The sequence below is a fragment of the Globicephala melas genome, chromosome 11 (assembly GCF_963455315.2).
Source record: "Globicephala melas chromosome 11, mGloMel1.2, whole genome shotgun sequence".
Classification (NCBI taxonomy): Eukaryota; Metazoa; Chordata; class Mammalia; order Artiodactyla; family Delphinidae; genus Globicephala; species Globicephala melas.
Window position 1 is genome coordinate 2,096,450 of NC_083324.2, and position 15,465 is coordinate 2,111,914.

At 40.8% G+C, this 15,465-nt stretch overlaps 1 protein-coding gene across 1 annotated transcript in view; it reads left to right on the forward strand.

The window, feature by feature from the left end:
* CFAP92 (cilia and flagella associated protein 92 (putative)) overlaps nt 1-15,465 on the forward strand; it is a 306,152-nt gene that overhangs the window by 55,378 nt on the left and 235,309 nt on the right. The window contains exon 13 of the mRNA XM_060308672.1: nt 14,865-15,059. Within this exon, the coding sequence (XP_060164655.1) occupies nt 14,865-15,059 (195 nt within the window). The remainder of the gene's footprint in view (nt 1-14,864; nt 15,060-15,465) is intronic.

Consider the following 15,465-nt stretch of genomic DNA (forward strand, 5'->3'; position numbering starts at 1 on the left):
TTTGTACATTGAGTGGCGTTAAGTATAGGGACAAGCTCAGCACCTGGAGGAAGAGCCCATTGAGGACTGAACAGAGGCCCTTGGCTGCTGTCAGAATCTCCCCTTGACTTTCAACAAACCAAGGAGTCTGTCCGTCTACAGAAACCACCAAATCCGGGGCAAACAGCAACAGGATAAATGCTAAGGAATTGGCTCTTTCCAGTTAGGACTCTGGGGGCCGGTCTGAAGCACACGGGGCTGGCTAGAGCTGGGACGTGTTGCAGCTCAAGTCTGGGATCTGTAGGTCAGAGCAACAATCGATTCTAGAGGCAGAATGGTGAGTGCATTCTGCAAAAGCCCCCAGGGTTTGCCGACAAGTTCCTAGGATGCTCTCCTCAAATGGCAGGAATTGGACACTTCAAAAGAGTGGACTTCACGGTGTGTAGGAAAGAACTTGGCCTTGCCCAAGAGAGGTCTGGCTTTTGCCCTTGGCTTCTGGGAGGTGATCTGTGTCATGCCTGATAGGAGTGTCTTTGGTTAGGTTGCGGGCTGACCACACTGGATCTTAGGCTGAAGCCTCACCAGAGAGTCACAGGATGGAGGTTGGTGGGGCTGGAAAGACCAACGTTGTGACTTAGGGCAGGGGCTTTGGGTCATGCAGTGTCATGGGCACATTTTTGTGTGGATGCGTGCTTTCAGTTCTCCTGGGCAGATAACCAGCCACGAGGTAGCCTCCCCCTGCCCGCCACCCCCTGCTGTGCTCTTGGCCATCAGCACATCAAGACACGCCCCCTCCTGACATGGAGACTGAGATTGCTATGTGGGCCATCAATCAATCAATCATTAATGGAGCCCCAATAAAAACTCTGGACACCAAGCCTAGGGGGAGCTACTCTGTGTAGTGATTCTTTCATCATCTTAAAAATACCTTTTCCAAAGAAAAAGTTTTGAATTTTGATAGAGTCCAATTTATTGATTATTTTTTCTTTTATACACTATGCTTTTGGAGACATGTTTAAGAATTCTTCACAAAGCCTTAGGTCTTGAGTATTTTTTCTGTGTTTTCTTCTAAAAGATTCATGGTCTTATGGTTTACTTTTAAGTTTATGATTCGTTTTGAGTTAATTTTTGTATGAAGCGCAAGGTTTAGATTGAATTTTTCCCTTTTCTTAAAAAATTGAGGTATACTTTGCATGTAACAGTATGTTAGCTTTGGGTATACAACTTCATGATTCGATATTTGTATATGTTGTGAAATGATCACCACAATAAGTCTAGTTAACATCCGTCATCATACAAGTTACAGAATTTTTTGTGATGAGAATGTTTAACGCCTACTCTCTTAGTAACTTTCAGATATGCAATACAGTATCACTAACTATAGTCACAGTGCTGTACGTAACTAAATGGCTTTGTAACCTCTTGACCCCCTTCATCCATTTTGCTCACTCCACACACCCTGCCTCTGGGTGGGCAGCCACCAGTTTGTTCTCTGTATCTGTGAGCTTGGGTTTTTACTATTTTGCTTCTGTTTTTTTAGATTCCACGTGTAAGTGGGATCATATGGTATTTGTCTTTCTCTGACTTGTTTCACTCAGTATGATGCCCTGGGGATGCATCCATGTTGTCCCTACTGTCAAGATTCTCTTTTTTTATGATGGAATAACTTAGGTTGTTTCTATATCTTGGCTATTGTAAATAATGCTGCATTGAACATGGTGATGCAGATACCTGTTCGAATTAGTGTTTCTGTTTCCTTAGGATGAATACCCGGAAGTGAAACTGCTGGATCATATGGCAGTTCTATTTTTAACTTTTTGAGGAACCTCCAAAGTGTTTTCCATAGTAGCTGTACCAGTTTATTAATACATCCTTACCCACAGTGCCTGTGGGTTTCCTGTACTCCACATCCTCACCAAAATGATTATTTCTTGTCTTTTTTATAATAGCCATTCTCAACAGGTATGAGGTAATGTTTCACTTTTGTTTCAATTTGCACTTCCATGATGATTAGTGACGTTGAGCATCTTTTCCTGTACCTGTTGGCCATCTATCTGTTTGTCATCTTTGGTAAAATGTCTATCCAGATCTTCTGCCCATTTATTTATTTATTTTTCCTTTTCTGTGATTTTATTGACTTTAAACTTATTTTTTATTGAAATATAGTTGATTTACAATGTTGTGTTAATTTCTGCTGTACAGCAAAGTGATTCAGTTATACATACATACCTATATGTATATATATACTTTATTTTTAGCACCTTCATTTCTTTCCTTTTTTTAAATTTATTTATTTAGTTTTGGCTGCGTTGGGTCTTCATTGCTGTGCGCGGGCTTCTCATTGCAGTGGCTTCTCTTGTTGTGGAGCACAGGCTCTAGGCACTCAGGCTTTAGTAGCTGTGGCATGAGGGCTCAGTAGTTGTGGCTCGCAGGCTCTAGAGTGCAGGCTCAGTAGTTGTGGTGCATGGGCTTAGTTGCTCTGCGGCATGTGGGATCTTCCCAGACCAGGGCTCAAACCATGTCCCCTGCATTGGCAGGCGGAGTCTTAACCACTGCGGCACCAGGCAAGTCCCCACACATTCTTATTTTTATATTCTTTTCCATTATGATTTATCATAGGATACTGGATATAGTTCCCTGTGCTATACAGTAGAACCTTGTTGTTTATCTATTCTATATATAATAGCTTACATCTGCTAATCCCAACCTCCCACTCATCCCTCTCCCATCCCCCTCTCCCTTGACAACCACAAGTCTGTTTTCTATGTCCATCAGTCTGTTTCTGTTTCGTAGATAAGTTCGTTTGTGTTATATTTTAGATTCCACATATAAGTGATATCATATGGTATTTGTCTATTTCTTTTTTTAAAAAATTTTTTATTTATTTGGCCATGCTGGGTCTTAGTTGTGGCATGCGGGATCTTCAGTTGTGGCATGTGGGATCTTTTAGTTGTGGCATGTGAGATCTTTAGTTGTGGCATGTGGGATCTAGTTCCCTGACCAGGGATCGAACCTGGGCCCCCTCCATTGGGAGCACACAGTCTTAGCCACTGGACCACCACGAAAGTCCCTATCTTTTCTTTCTGACTTATTTCACTTTTTATGATAATCTCTACGTCCATCCATGTTGCTGCAAATGGCATTATTTCGTTTTTTTAATGGCTGAAAAGTATCCCATTGTATATATGTACCATATCTTCTTTATCCAGTCATCTGTTGATAGACATTTAGGTTGTTTCCACGTATTGGGTATTATGAATAGTGCTGCTATGAACATAGGGGTGCATGTATATTTTTGGATTATAGTTTTGTCTGGATATATCCCCAAGAGTGGGATTGCAGGATCATCTGGTAGCTCTATTTTTAGTTTTCTGAGGAACCTTCATACTGTTTTCCATAGTGGCTGTACCAACTTACATTCCTACCAACAGTGCAAGCGGGTTCCCTTTTCTCCACACCCTCTCCACCATTTTTTATTTGTAGACTTTTTAATGATGGCCATTCTGACTGGCGTGAGATGGTACCTCGCTGAAGTTTTGATTTGCATTTCTCTAATAATTGGCGATGCTGAGCATCTTTTCATGTGCCTATTGGCCATCTGTATGTCTTTTTTGGAGAAATGTCTCTTTAGGTCTTCTGCCTATTTTTTGATTGGGTTGTTTGTTTTGTTGTTGTTGTGTTGTATTAGCTGTTTGTATATTTTGGAAATTAAGCCCTGTCAGTCACATTGTTTGCAAACATTTTCTCCCATTCTGTAGGTTGTCTTTTCATTTTGTTTATGGTTTCCTTTTCTCTGCAGAAGCGTGTAAGTTTGATTAGGTCCCATCTGTTTATTTTTGTTTTTATTTCTTTTGCATTGGGAGATTGACCTAAGAAAACACTGGTATGATTTATGTCAGAGAATGTTTTGCTTATGATCTCTTCTAGGAGTTTTATGGTGTCATGTCTTATGCTTAAGTTTTTAAGCCACTTTGAGTTTATTTTTGTGTATGGTGAGGGGGTGTGTTCTAACTTCATTGAGTTACATGCAGCCGTCCAACTTTCCCAACACCACTTGCTGAAGAGACTGTCTTTTTTTCCCCGTTGTATATGCTGTTTTTAAAAAAAATAAATTTATTTATTTATTTATTTATCTTTGGTTGCATTGGGTCTTCTTTGCAGAGTGCGGGCTTTCTCTAGTTGCTGTGAGTGGGGGGCTACTCTTCGTTGTGGTGCGTGGGCTTCTCATTTTGGCAACTTCTCTTGTTGTAGAGCACGGGCTCTAGGTGCGCGGGCTTCAGTATTTGTGGCTCGCGGGCTCTAGAGCACAGGCTCAGTAGTTGCGGTGCATGGGCTTAGTTGCTCCATGGCATGTGGGATCTTCCCAGACCAGGGCTCACTGTGTCCCCTGCATTGGCAGGCGGCTTCTTAACCACTGCACCACCAGGGAAGTCCGTCCTGTTGTATATTCTCACCTCCTTTGTTTAAGATTAATTGACCATAGGTGTGTGGGTTTATTTCTGGGCTGTCTGTTCTGTTCCATTTATCCATATGTCTGTTTTTGTGCCAGTACCATGTTGTTTTGATTACTGTAGCTTTGTAGTATTGTCTGAAGTCTGGGAGAATTATGCCTCCTGCTCTTTAAATTTTTTTTTCCCCCTCAGGATTGCTGTGGCAATTCTGGGTCTTCTATGGGTCCATATAAATTTTTGGATTATTCTAATTCTGTGAAAAATGTCATGGGTAATTTGATAGGGATCACATTAAATCTGTAGATTGCTTTGGGTAGTATGGTCATTTAAATAATATTAATTATTCAAATCCAAGAGCATGGGATATCTTTCCATTTCTTTGAAGCCTCTTCACTTACCTTTATTAATGTTTTATAGTTCTCAGAGTATACATCTTTCACCTCCTTGGTGAGGTTTATTCCTATGTTATTTTTTGGGTTGCAATTTTATTTTATTTTATTTATTAGTTGACTATAGGTGCGTGGGTTTATCTCTAGGCTTTCTATCTTGTTCCATTGATCTGTGTTTCCATTTTTGTGCCAGTACCATATTATTTTGATTACTGTAGCTTTGTAGTATAGTCTGAAGTCAGGGATTCTGATTCCTCCAGCTCCGTTTTTTTCCCTCAAGACTGCTTTGGCTCTTCGGTGTCTTTTGTGTCTCCATACAGATTTTAAGATGATTTGTTCTAGTTCCATAAAAAATACCATTGGTAATTTGACAGGGTTTGCATTGAAGCTGTAGATTGCTTTGGGTAGTATAGTCATTTTCACAATATTGATTCTTCCAATCCAAGAACATGGTATATCTCTCTATCTGCTGCTATCACCTTTAATTTCTTTCATCAGTGTCTTATAGTTTTCTGCATACAGATCTTTTGTCTCCCTAGGTAAGTTTATTCCTAGGTATTTTATTCTTTTAGTTGCAGTGGTAAATGGGACTGTTTCCATAATTTCTCTTTCAGATTTTTCATCAGTAGTGTATAGGAATGCAAGAGATTTCTGTGCACTAATTTTGTATCCTGCCACTTTACCAAATTCATTGATTAGCTCTAGTAGTTTTCTGGTGGCATTTTTAGGATTCTCTGTGTATAGTATCATGTCATCTGCAAACAGTGACAGTTTTACTTCTTCTTTTCCAATTTGTATTCCTCTTATTTCTTTTTCTTCTCTGATTGCCATGGCTAGGACTTCCAAAACTATCTTGAATAATAGTGGTGAGAGTGGACATCCTTGTCTCGTTCCTGATCTTAGAGGAAATGCTTTCAGTTTTTCACCATTGAGAATGATGCTGGCTGTGGGTTTGTTGTATATGGCCTTTATTATGTTGACGTAGGTTCCCTCTATGCCCACTTTCTGGAGGGTTTTTATCATAAATGGGTGTTGAATTTTGTCAAAAGCTTTTCCTGCATCTATTGAGATGATCATCTGGTTTTTATTCTTCGATTTGTTAATATGGTGTATCACATTGATTGATTTGCATATATTGAAGAATCGTTGCATCCCTGAGATAAATCCCACTTGATCGTGGTGTATGATCCTTTTAATGTGTTGTTGGATTCTGTTTGCTAGTATTTTGTTGAGGATTTTTGCATCTGTATTCATCAGTGATATTGGTCTGTAATTTTCTTGTTTTCTAGTATCTTTCTCTGGTTTTAGTATCAGGGTGATGGTGGCCTCATAGAATGAGTTTGGGAGTGTTCTTTCCTCTGCAATTTTTGGAAGAGTTTGAGAAGGATGAGTGTTAGCTCTTCTCTAAATGTTTGATAGAATTTAACTGTGAAGCCATCTGGTCCTGGACTTTTGTTTGTTGGAAGATTTTTAATCACAATTTCGATTTCATTACTTGTTGTTGGTCTGTTCATATTTTCCGTTTCATCCTGGTTCAGTCTTGGAAGGTTATCCCTTTCTAAGAACTTGTCCATTTCTTCCAGGTTGTCCATTTTATTGGCATAGAGTTGCTTGTAGTAGTCTCTTAGGATGCTTTGTATTTCTGCGATGTCTGTTGTAACTTCTCCTTTTTCATTTCTAATTTTATTGATTCGAGTCCTCTCCCTCTTTTTCTTGATGAGTCTGGCTAATGGTTTATCAATTTTGTTTATCTTCTCAAAGAACCAGCTTTTAGTTTTATTGATCTTTGCTATTGTTTTCTTTGTTTCTATTTCATTTATTTCTGCTCTGGTCTTTATGATTTCTTTCCTTCTGCTAACTTTGGGTTTTGTTTGTTCTTCTTTCTCTAGTTCCTTTAGGTGTAAGTTTAGATTGTTTACTTGAGATTTTTCTTGTTTCTTGAGGTAGGCTTTTATAGCTATAAACGTCCCTCTTAGAACTGCTTTTGCTGCATCCCATAGGTTTTGGATTGTCGTGTTTTCATTGTCATTTATCTCTCGGTATTTTTTGATTTCCTCTTTGATTTCCTCAGTGATCTCTTGGTTACTTAGTAATGTATTGTTTAGCCTCCACGTGTTTGTGTTTTTAACGTTTTTTTCCCTGTAACTCATTTCTAATCTCATAGTGTTGTGGTCAGAAAAGATGCTTGATATGATTTCAGTTTTCTTAAATTTCCTGAGGCTGGATTTGTGACCCAAGATATGGTCTATCCTGGAGAATGTTCCGTGTGCCCTTGAGAAGAAAGTGTAATTTGCTGTTTTTGGATGGAATGTCCTATAAATATCAATTAAATCTATCTGGTCTATTGTGTCATTTAAAGCTTCTGTTTCCTTATGTATTTTCATTTTGGATGATCTGTCCATTGGTGTAAGTGAGGTGTTAAAGTCCCCCACTATTATTGTGTTACTGTCGATTTCCTCTTTTATAGCTGTTAGCTATATATATATATATTTCCTCGATTTATATTCTGTCGATTTATAGCTGTTAGCAGTTGCCTTATGTATTGAGGTTCTTCTATATTGGGTGCATATATATTTATAATAGTTATATCTTCTTCTTGGATTGATCCCTTAGCATTATGTAGTGTCCTTCCTTGTATCTTGTAACATTCTTTGTTTTAAAGTCTGTTTTATCTGATATGAGTATAGCTACTCCAGCTTTCTTTTGATTTCCATTTGCATGGAATATCTTTTTCCATCTCCTCACTTTCAGTCTGTATGTGTCCCTAGGTCTGAAGTGGGTCTCTTGTAGACAGCATATATATGGGTCTTGTTTTTGTATCCATTCAGCAGGCCTGTGTCTTTTGGTTGGAGCATTTAATTCATGTTTAAGGTAATTATCGATATGTATGTTCCTATGACCATTTTCTTAATTGTTAATGGGTTTGTTTTTGTAGGTCCTTTTCTTCTCTTGGGTTTCTCACTTAGAGAAGTTCCTTTAGCATTTGTTGTAAAGCTGGTTTGGTGGTGCTGAATTCTCTGAGCTTTTGCTTGTCTGTAAAGCTTTTGATTTCTCCCTTGAATCTGAATGAGATCCTTGCCGGGTAGAGTAATCTTGGTTTGTAGATTCTTCCGTTTCATTACTTTAAGTATATCATGCCACTCTCTTCTGGCTTGTTAGAGTTTCTGCTGAGAAATCAGTTGTTAACCTTATGGGAGTTCCCTTGTATGTCATTTTTCGTTTTTCCCTTGCTTTCAATAATTTTTCTTCATCTTTAATTTTTGCCAATTTGATTACTGTGTGTCTCGGCATGTTTCTCCTTGGGTTTCTCCTGTATGGGACTTGCTGCGCTTCCTGGACTTGGGTGACTATTTCCTTTCCCATGTTAGGGAAGTTTTCAACTATAATCTCTTCAGTATTTTCTCTGGTCCTTTCTCTCTCTCTTCTCTTTCTGGGACCCCTATAATGCGAATGTTGTTGCGTTTAATGTTGTCCCAGAGGTCTCTTAGGCTGTCTTCATTTCTTTTCATTCTTTTTTCTTTAGTCTGTTCTGCAGCAGTGAATTTCACTATTCTGTCTTCCAGGTCACTTATCCATTCTTCTGCCTCAGTTATTCTGCTATTGATTCCTTCTAGTGTAGTTTTCATTTCAGTTATTGTATCGTTCATCTCTGTTTGTTCTTTAATGCTTCCAGGTCTTTGTTCAACATTTCTTGCGTCTTCTCGATCTCTGCCTCCATTCTTTTTCCGAGGTCCTGGATCATCTTCACTATGATGATTCTGAATTCTTTTTTTGAAAGGTTGCCTATCTCCACTTCATTTAGTTGGGTTTTTTTTGGGTTTTATCTTGTTCCTTCAATTGGTACGTAGCCCTCTGCCTTTTCATCTTGTCTGTCTTTCTGTGAATGTGGTTTTTGTTCCACAGGCTGCAGGATTGTAGTTCTTCTTGCTTCTGCTCTGGTTTGCAATTTTAAAAGGTTTTTTTTTTTTTTTTTTTTTTTTTGCTGTACGCAGGCCTCTCACTGTTGTGGCCTCTCCCGTTGCGGAGCACAGGCTCTGGACGTGCAGGCTCAGAGGCCATGGCTCACAGGCTCAGCCGCTCCGCGGCATGTGGGATCTTCCCGGACTGGGGCATGAACCATGTCCCCTGCATCAGCAGGTGGACTCTCAACCACTGCGCCACCAGGGAAGCCCGCCACCAATTTCTGTATGTTAATTTTGTATCCTGCTACCTTGTTGAATTAATTTATCAGTTCTAGTTGTTTTTGTGTGGTGTCTTCAGGGTTTTCTATATATAGTGTCATATCATCTACATATAATGACCATTTTACCTCTTCCCTTCTAATTTGGATACCTTTAATTTCTTTCTCTCATCTGATTGCTGTGGTTAGGAATTTCAATAGTATGTTGAAGAGAAGTGGTGAGAGTGGGCATGCTTGTCTTTTTCCAGATTTTAGGGGAAGGCTTTCAGCTTTTCACTATTGAGCATTAAATTGGCTGTAGGTTTGTTATAAATAGCTTTTACTATTTTGAGATATGTTCCCTCTAAATCCACTGTGGTAAGAGTTTTTTCGTGAATGGATGTCGAATTTTGTCAAATGCTTTTTCTGCATGTATTGAGATTATCATGTGGTTTTTGTCTTTTCTTTTGTTTATGTGGTGTTCTTGTCAAGGTATTTTTTGTCTTTTCTTTTGTTGTTGTGGTGTATCAGATTGATTGATTTGTGTATACTGAACCATCCTTGTGAACTTGGGATGAATCCCTCTTGGTCATGGTGTATGATCTTTTTTACGTGTTGTTAGATTTGGTTTGCAAATATTTTGTTGAGAATTTTTGCATCTATATTCATCAAAGATATTGGCCTGTAATTTTCTTTTTTTGGTGGTATCTTTGTCTGGTTTTGGTATCAGGGTGATTGTGGTTTCACAGAATGTCTTTGGGAGTGTTCCCTCCTCTTCAATCTTTTCGAAGAGTTTGAGAAGAATCTGTGTAAGTTCTTCTTTGTATGTTTGGTAGAATTCGCCTGTGAAGCCATGTGATCCTGGACTTCTTTTTGTAGGAAGTTTTTTATTACAGGTTTGATTTCACTTCTAGTGATTGGTCTGTAGAAATTATCTATTTCTTCTTGATTCAATTTTGGTGGGCTGTATGTTTCTAGACAATTCCATTTCTTCTAGGTTGCCAAATTTGTTGGCATATAATTGTTCATAGTATTCTCTCATGGTGTTTTGTATTTCTATGGTATCAGTTGAGATTTTTCCTTTCTCTTTTCTTATTTTGTTTATTTGGATTCTCTCTCTTCTTGGTGAGCCTGGCTAGAGGTTTGTCAATTTTGTTTACCCTTTCAAAGAACCAGCTTTTGGTTTTGTTGATTTTTTTTCTATTTTTTTAAAAAAATCTCTACTTTATTTCCTCCCTGATCTCTATTATTTCCTTCCTTCTGCTGACTTTAGGTTTTGTTTGTTCTTCTTTGTCTAATTCTTTTAGGTGGTAGGTTAGGTTGTTCATTTGAGATTTTTCTTGTTTTTGATGAAGGCCTGTATTGCTATGAACTTTCCGCTAAGAACTGCTTTTGCTGTGTCCCATAGATTTTGTATGGTTATGTTTTCATTGTCCAGGAAGGTGGTGGCTGGGGCTCTCGCCCACTCCTGGCGCCTGGGCAGGTGCGTCAGTGGCCCATGACCAGTCTTGTTCAGGAGGGAGTTGGTGGAGGCTCACAACCCCTCCTGCGTTCTGGGCAGGAGTTGGTGCAGTCCCTCAACCACTCCTAGGGTCTGGGAGGGTTTTAGTGGGGGATTGTGACCATTCCTGGCATCAGGGTGGATGGTGGTAGAGGTCTGTAACTGCCCCCTGGAGCCTGGGCAGGCAGTGTCTTGCCCTCTGGGAGCACACATACATGGAAAAAAGGCTATAGTCTAGGTCCCACCTCTCCCCTCCTACACCACCCAAACAATGCTGACCGGCCTCTGAGGCAGCTCAGGCTTCCTCCGCTTATACCCCCAGCTGTGGTGGCACCGGATTCATCCCCCCGCCCCCAAGTCTGTCTCTACACAGCCAACCCCAGTCCTCTCCCTGGTTCTGATCTCTGGAGCCGAAGTTCCAGCACCCAGCCCCTGCCAGCACTGGGGATGCACATGTCAGGCTGGTGAGTGCAGGTCTGCGGTACTGACCATCTGTGCAGTTCTCCCTCTGCTCTGGCTGCCACGAACTGACTGCTGCATTCTTCTCAGAGGCTCTGAAGCTCCCCTTCTGTCCTGGCAGATCTCCCTGCCGGTGAGGGGGCTTCCCAGGGTGCATGAACCTTACCTCTTTCACAGCCCCCTCCCAGGGGTGCAGGTCCCATCCGGATACCTTTCTCACTTTCTTTTTCATTTTTCCTACCTGGTTACATGGAGATTTTCTTGCCCTTACAGCAGTCTGAAGTCTTCTGCCAGCGTTCAGTAGGTATTCTGTGAGAATCGTTCCACATGTAGATGTATTTTTGTTGTAGATGTGGGAGAGAGCGAGCTTTGTGTCCTACTACTCTGCCATCTTGATCAGTCTCATGTTTTCTGTTAGCAATTAACATCCTTTCTTTTCAACTGAAAGGAGTCCCTTTAACATTTTTATAAGGCCAGTTTAGTGGTGATGAACTCTGTTAGTTTTTCTTATCTGGAAAACTCTTTTATCTCTCCTTCAATTCTGAATGATAACTGCCAGGTAGAGTATTCTTCGTTGGAAGGTCTTTTCTTTTGGCGCTTTGAATATATCGTGCCACTCCCTTCTGGCCTGCAAAGTGTCTGCTTAAAAATCTGCTGATAGTCTTATGGGAGTTCCCTTGTGTGTAACAAGTTGTTTTTCTCTTGCTGCTTTTAAGCTTCTCTCCTTGTCGTTAGCTTTTGACCTTTTAATTATAGTGTGTTGGTGCGGGTCTCTGGGCTCATCTTATTTGGAATTCTGTTTTGATGAGGCTGGTTTCTCTTTTGCCCTATGTGAAGGGGTCATTCAGCTAGGTTTTAGTTTTTGTTTTTGTATCTTTCCCCCCAGAGGAAATTGTTCCCTATGGAGCTGTAGATTTGGTGTGTCCTTGGGAGGAGGATGTCCCTCCCAAGAAGATCTTCCCAAGGAAGCTCTTCTGGATCTTCCTCCGTCACCATCTTGACCTGGAACCTAGGTTGAGTTTTTGTTGTGTTTCATTTAGCCTACATAGATCCAATAGCTACAGCATCATTTGTTGAAAATATTTTATTCCTTTACTGAACTGCTTTTGCATCTTTATAAAAAATCGGTTGGTCATAATTGTGTGGATCTGTTTCTGGGTTCTCAATTCTGCTCCATTGATTTCTGTGTCTGTCCCTTCACCAATACTACAAAGTCTTGATTACCGTAGCTATATAATCAAAGTCAGGCCACTTTATTCTTTTTCAAAATTGTTTTTGTTGTTCTAGATCCTTTGCCTTTTCATATAAATTTTACAATATGCTGTATGTATCTACAAAACATCTTTCTAGAATGTTGATAGAAATTATGCTCAACCTATGTATCATTTGGAGAGAACTATTTGAGCCTTCCAATCCATGAATATTTATTTAGATTTCCACTTATTTAGATTTTTTAAAATTTTAAAAATTTTTAAAATTTCTTTCATCAGCATATTCGGCATACGAGTCCTGTACGTATTTGGTAGATTTATATCTAAGTATTTTACTTTTTGAGTGATTTTTAAATGGTTCTGTGTTTTTTAATTTCAGTTTCCAGCTGTGCATTGCTTGTATATAGAAAATATAATTGATTTTTCTACGTCGATTCTACAGCCTTGCTAAACTCACTTATTGGTTTGAGGAGTTCTGTTCGTTTGATTGATTGTTTCTGGTAGATTCCTTGGGATTTTCTACACTGACCAAGATGTCGTCTGCAAATAGCAATAGTTTAATTCCTTCCTTTCCAGGCTGTATATCTTCATTTCCTTAGGGTGCTAGCTAAGACTTGAAGTACTATTTTATATAAGAGTTGTCACATCCTTGCTTTGTTTCTGGTCTTCGGTGGAAGGCAGTCTTTCCCCATTACGTGTAGGTTTTTTGTAGATGTCCTTTATCAACTTGAGGAAGTTCCACTTTATTCCTTATTCGCTGAGAGTTTCCTAATTTGCTGGCTCACACAGTTCACAAAAATCAATCCCAGACAGAGTAAAAGCTTATTTGAAATAATTATGGACTCACAATAAGTTGCAGAAATTATAGAGAGGTTCCAGGTACCCCAACACCCTGTCTCCCCCAGTGGTGACATCTGACATATTGATGGATGCAGTACAGTTAACTAGACCACAGTCGTCTGTTCTTACTCAGGTTTCACCAGAAATGTCTTGTTCGTTTTATTTTTCAGATTCCACACATAAGTGAGAACATACAGTATTTATCTTTCTCTGTTTGACTTGTTTTACTAAGTTTAATACCTTCCAAGGTCCATCCATGTTGTTGCAAATGGCAAAATTTCATCCTCTTTAATGGCAGAGCAATATTCCACTGTATCTATATATCGTGTCTTCTTTATCCATTCATCTGCTGATGGGCACTTAGGTTGCTTACATATCTTGGCTGTTGTAAATTGGGGTGCATATATCTTTTCAAAGTATTGTTTTCATTTTCTTTGGATACATACCCAGGAGTTGAATTGTTGGATCATATGGTAGTTCTATTTTTAATTTGTTGAGGAATCTCCATACTGTTTTCCATAGTGGCTGCACCAGTTTACATTCCCACCAAGAGTGTAGGAGGGTTCCCTTTTCTTCACATCCTCACCAACACTTTATTTCTTGTCTTTTTGATGATAGCCATTCTGTGAGGTGATACGTCATTGTGGTTTTGATTTACATTTCCCTAATAATTAGTAATATTGAACATCTTTTCATGTACCTGTTTGCCATCTGTATGTCTTCTTTGGAAAAATGCCTATTCAGGTCTTCTGCCCATTTATTAATTGGGTTGTTTGTTTTTTTAACACTGAGTTGTAGGAGTTCTTTATATATTTTAGATATTAGCCCCATATCACATATCATGTGCCAATGTTCTCTCATTCAGTAGGTTGCCTTTACATTTTGTTGACGGTTTCCTTTGCGGTGCAAAAGCTTTTAAGTTTGATTAGGTCCCATTTGATTATTTTTGCTTTTGTTTCCCTTGCCTGAGGAGACAGATCCAAAAAATTATTGCTAAGACCAGTGTCAAAGAACATATTGCCTATGTTTTCTTCTAAGAGTTTCAGGTCTTATATTTAGGTCTGTAATCCATTTTGAGTTTATTTTATATATGGTATGAGAAAATGTTCTAATTTCATTCTTTGACACGTAGCTGTCTAGTTTTCCCAGCACCACTTATGTAAGAGACTGTCTTTTTCCCATTGTATGTTCTCACCTTTCTTGTAGAAGAAAAATCTATTTTTAAAAAGTTGAATTGTAAAGCTTTTAGATAGTGCTACAGGAGGACATATTCATGACCTCAGAATAAAGAAAGACTTCTTGAGTAAGACAGAAGTAGAAAAAATAAAGGAAAAAATGACAGGTTTGGCTATATTAAAATTAGTAACTTCTCTTCACCCAAAGACCATAAAAATTGCGAAAAGAAAAGCCACAAACTGAGAAAAAAGTATTTGCAATGTATGGAGCTAGTATTCTGAGAGTACAGAAACGCCTGTGAATGAATGAGAAAACAGTAAAAACATCCCAGTGGAGGAATGGGCAGAAGACTTGAACAGGGACCCCCCCACAAAGGGGAACCACCGCCACCCCAACACACAGACTCAGGGTGGGATGCACAGGCTCCGTGCGGATTCACCGGGTTCAGGAAGGTGGAGGAACCTGAGCCCAATACAGCGGGTGGCTCAAAGGTCGCGGGGGGGGGGGGGGGGGACGCAGAGTCGGTGGGAGGGGCGGGTCGGTAGGGGAGGGGGAGGAAACAGAGATGGGGCGGGGACAGCGAGACACAAGCAAGCCCAGGCCAGTGCCCGCGTTTCCACCACCAGTGGCCCTGGGAAAGTGCCGAGCTCTGTGGCGGGCAGAGCGGCAGCGGCGTGGGGCCCCTCTTTTTTCTTGCAGGGTCCCGCAGGCAGAGCCCGGCTCCTACAAGGCGCTCTACAACTCGCAGCTGCGCTTCCGCCGCCGCCTCTACGCAGACCTGGAGACCGTCCCGTACCACGTGCACCTGTCCCGGCCGCTGGCGCAGCTGATGAAGCACGCAGTGCTCTACGTGCGCAACACGGTGCCGCGGCAGGTCTTTCAGGCACTGAGCAGGTGCGGCCCGGCCCGTGCCCCGCCGTCCCGCACGCTCTGCCAGGGGGGCTTCGGAAGTGTGCGGCGGACAGAGGGCAGCCTAACCCGAACCACAGCTGTGCCTGCTGAATGTGTTTTTAAAAAGGGGGGGTTGGGGCGGGAGAGAGGGGGGCGTCCGCTCACCCTGGTGGGGGTGGGGGTGACTACTCAGTCCTCGAACTGTGCTGACATGAGGCTCTGTGCCTCGTACCCTCTGCCTGGGCGGGAAGGAGCTCTGTGGTCCACACCCCCGACGGCCAGCCTGTCGAGGCCACTCCCTGGTGGGGTGTGGGTTGGTGCGAGGTAGGGAATAAGGCCATCGGGACCGAAAAATAATCAAAGCAGAAAGTGGGAAGCCTTTAACTGCGGGGGGACTGAGAGGGGAGAG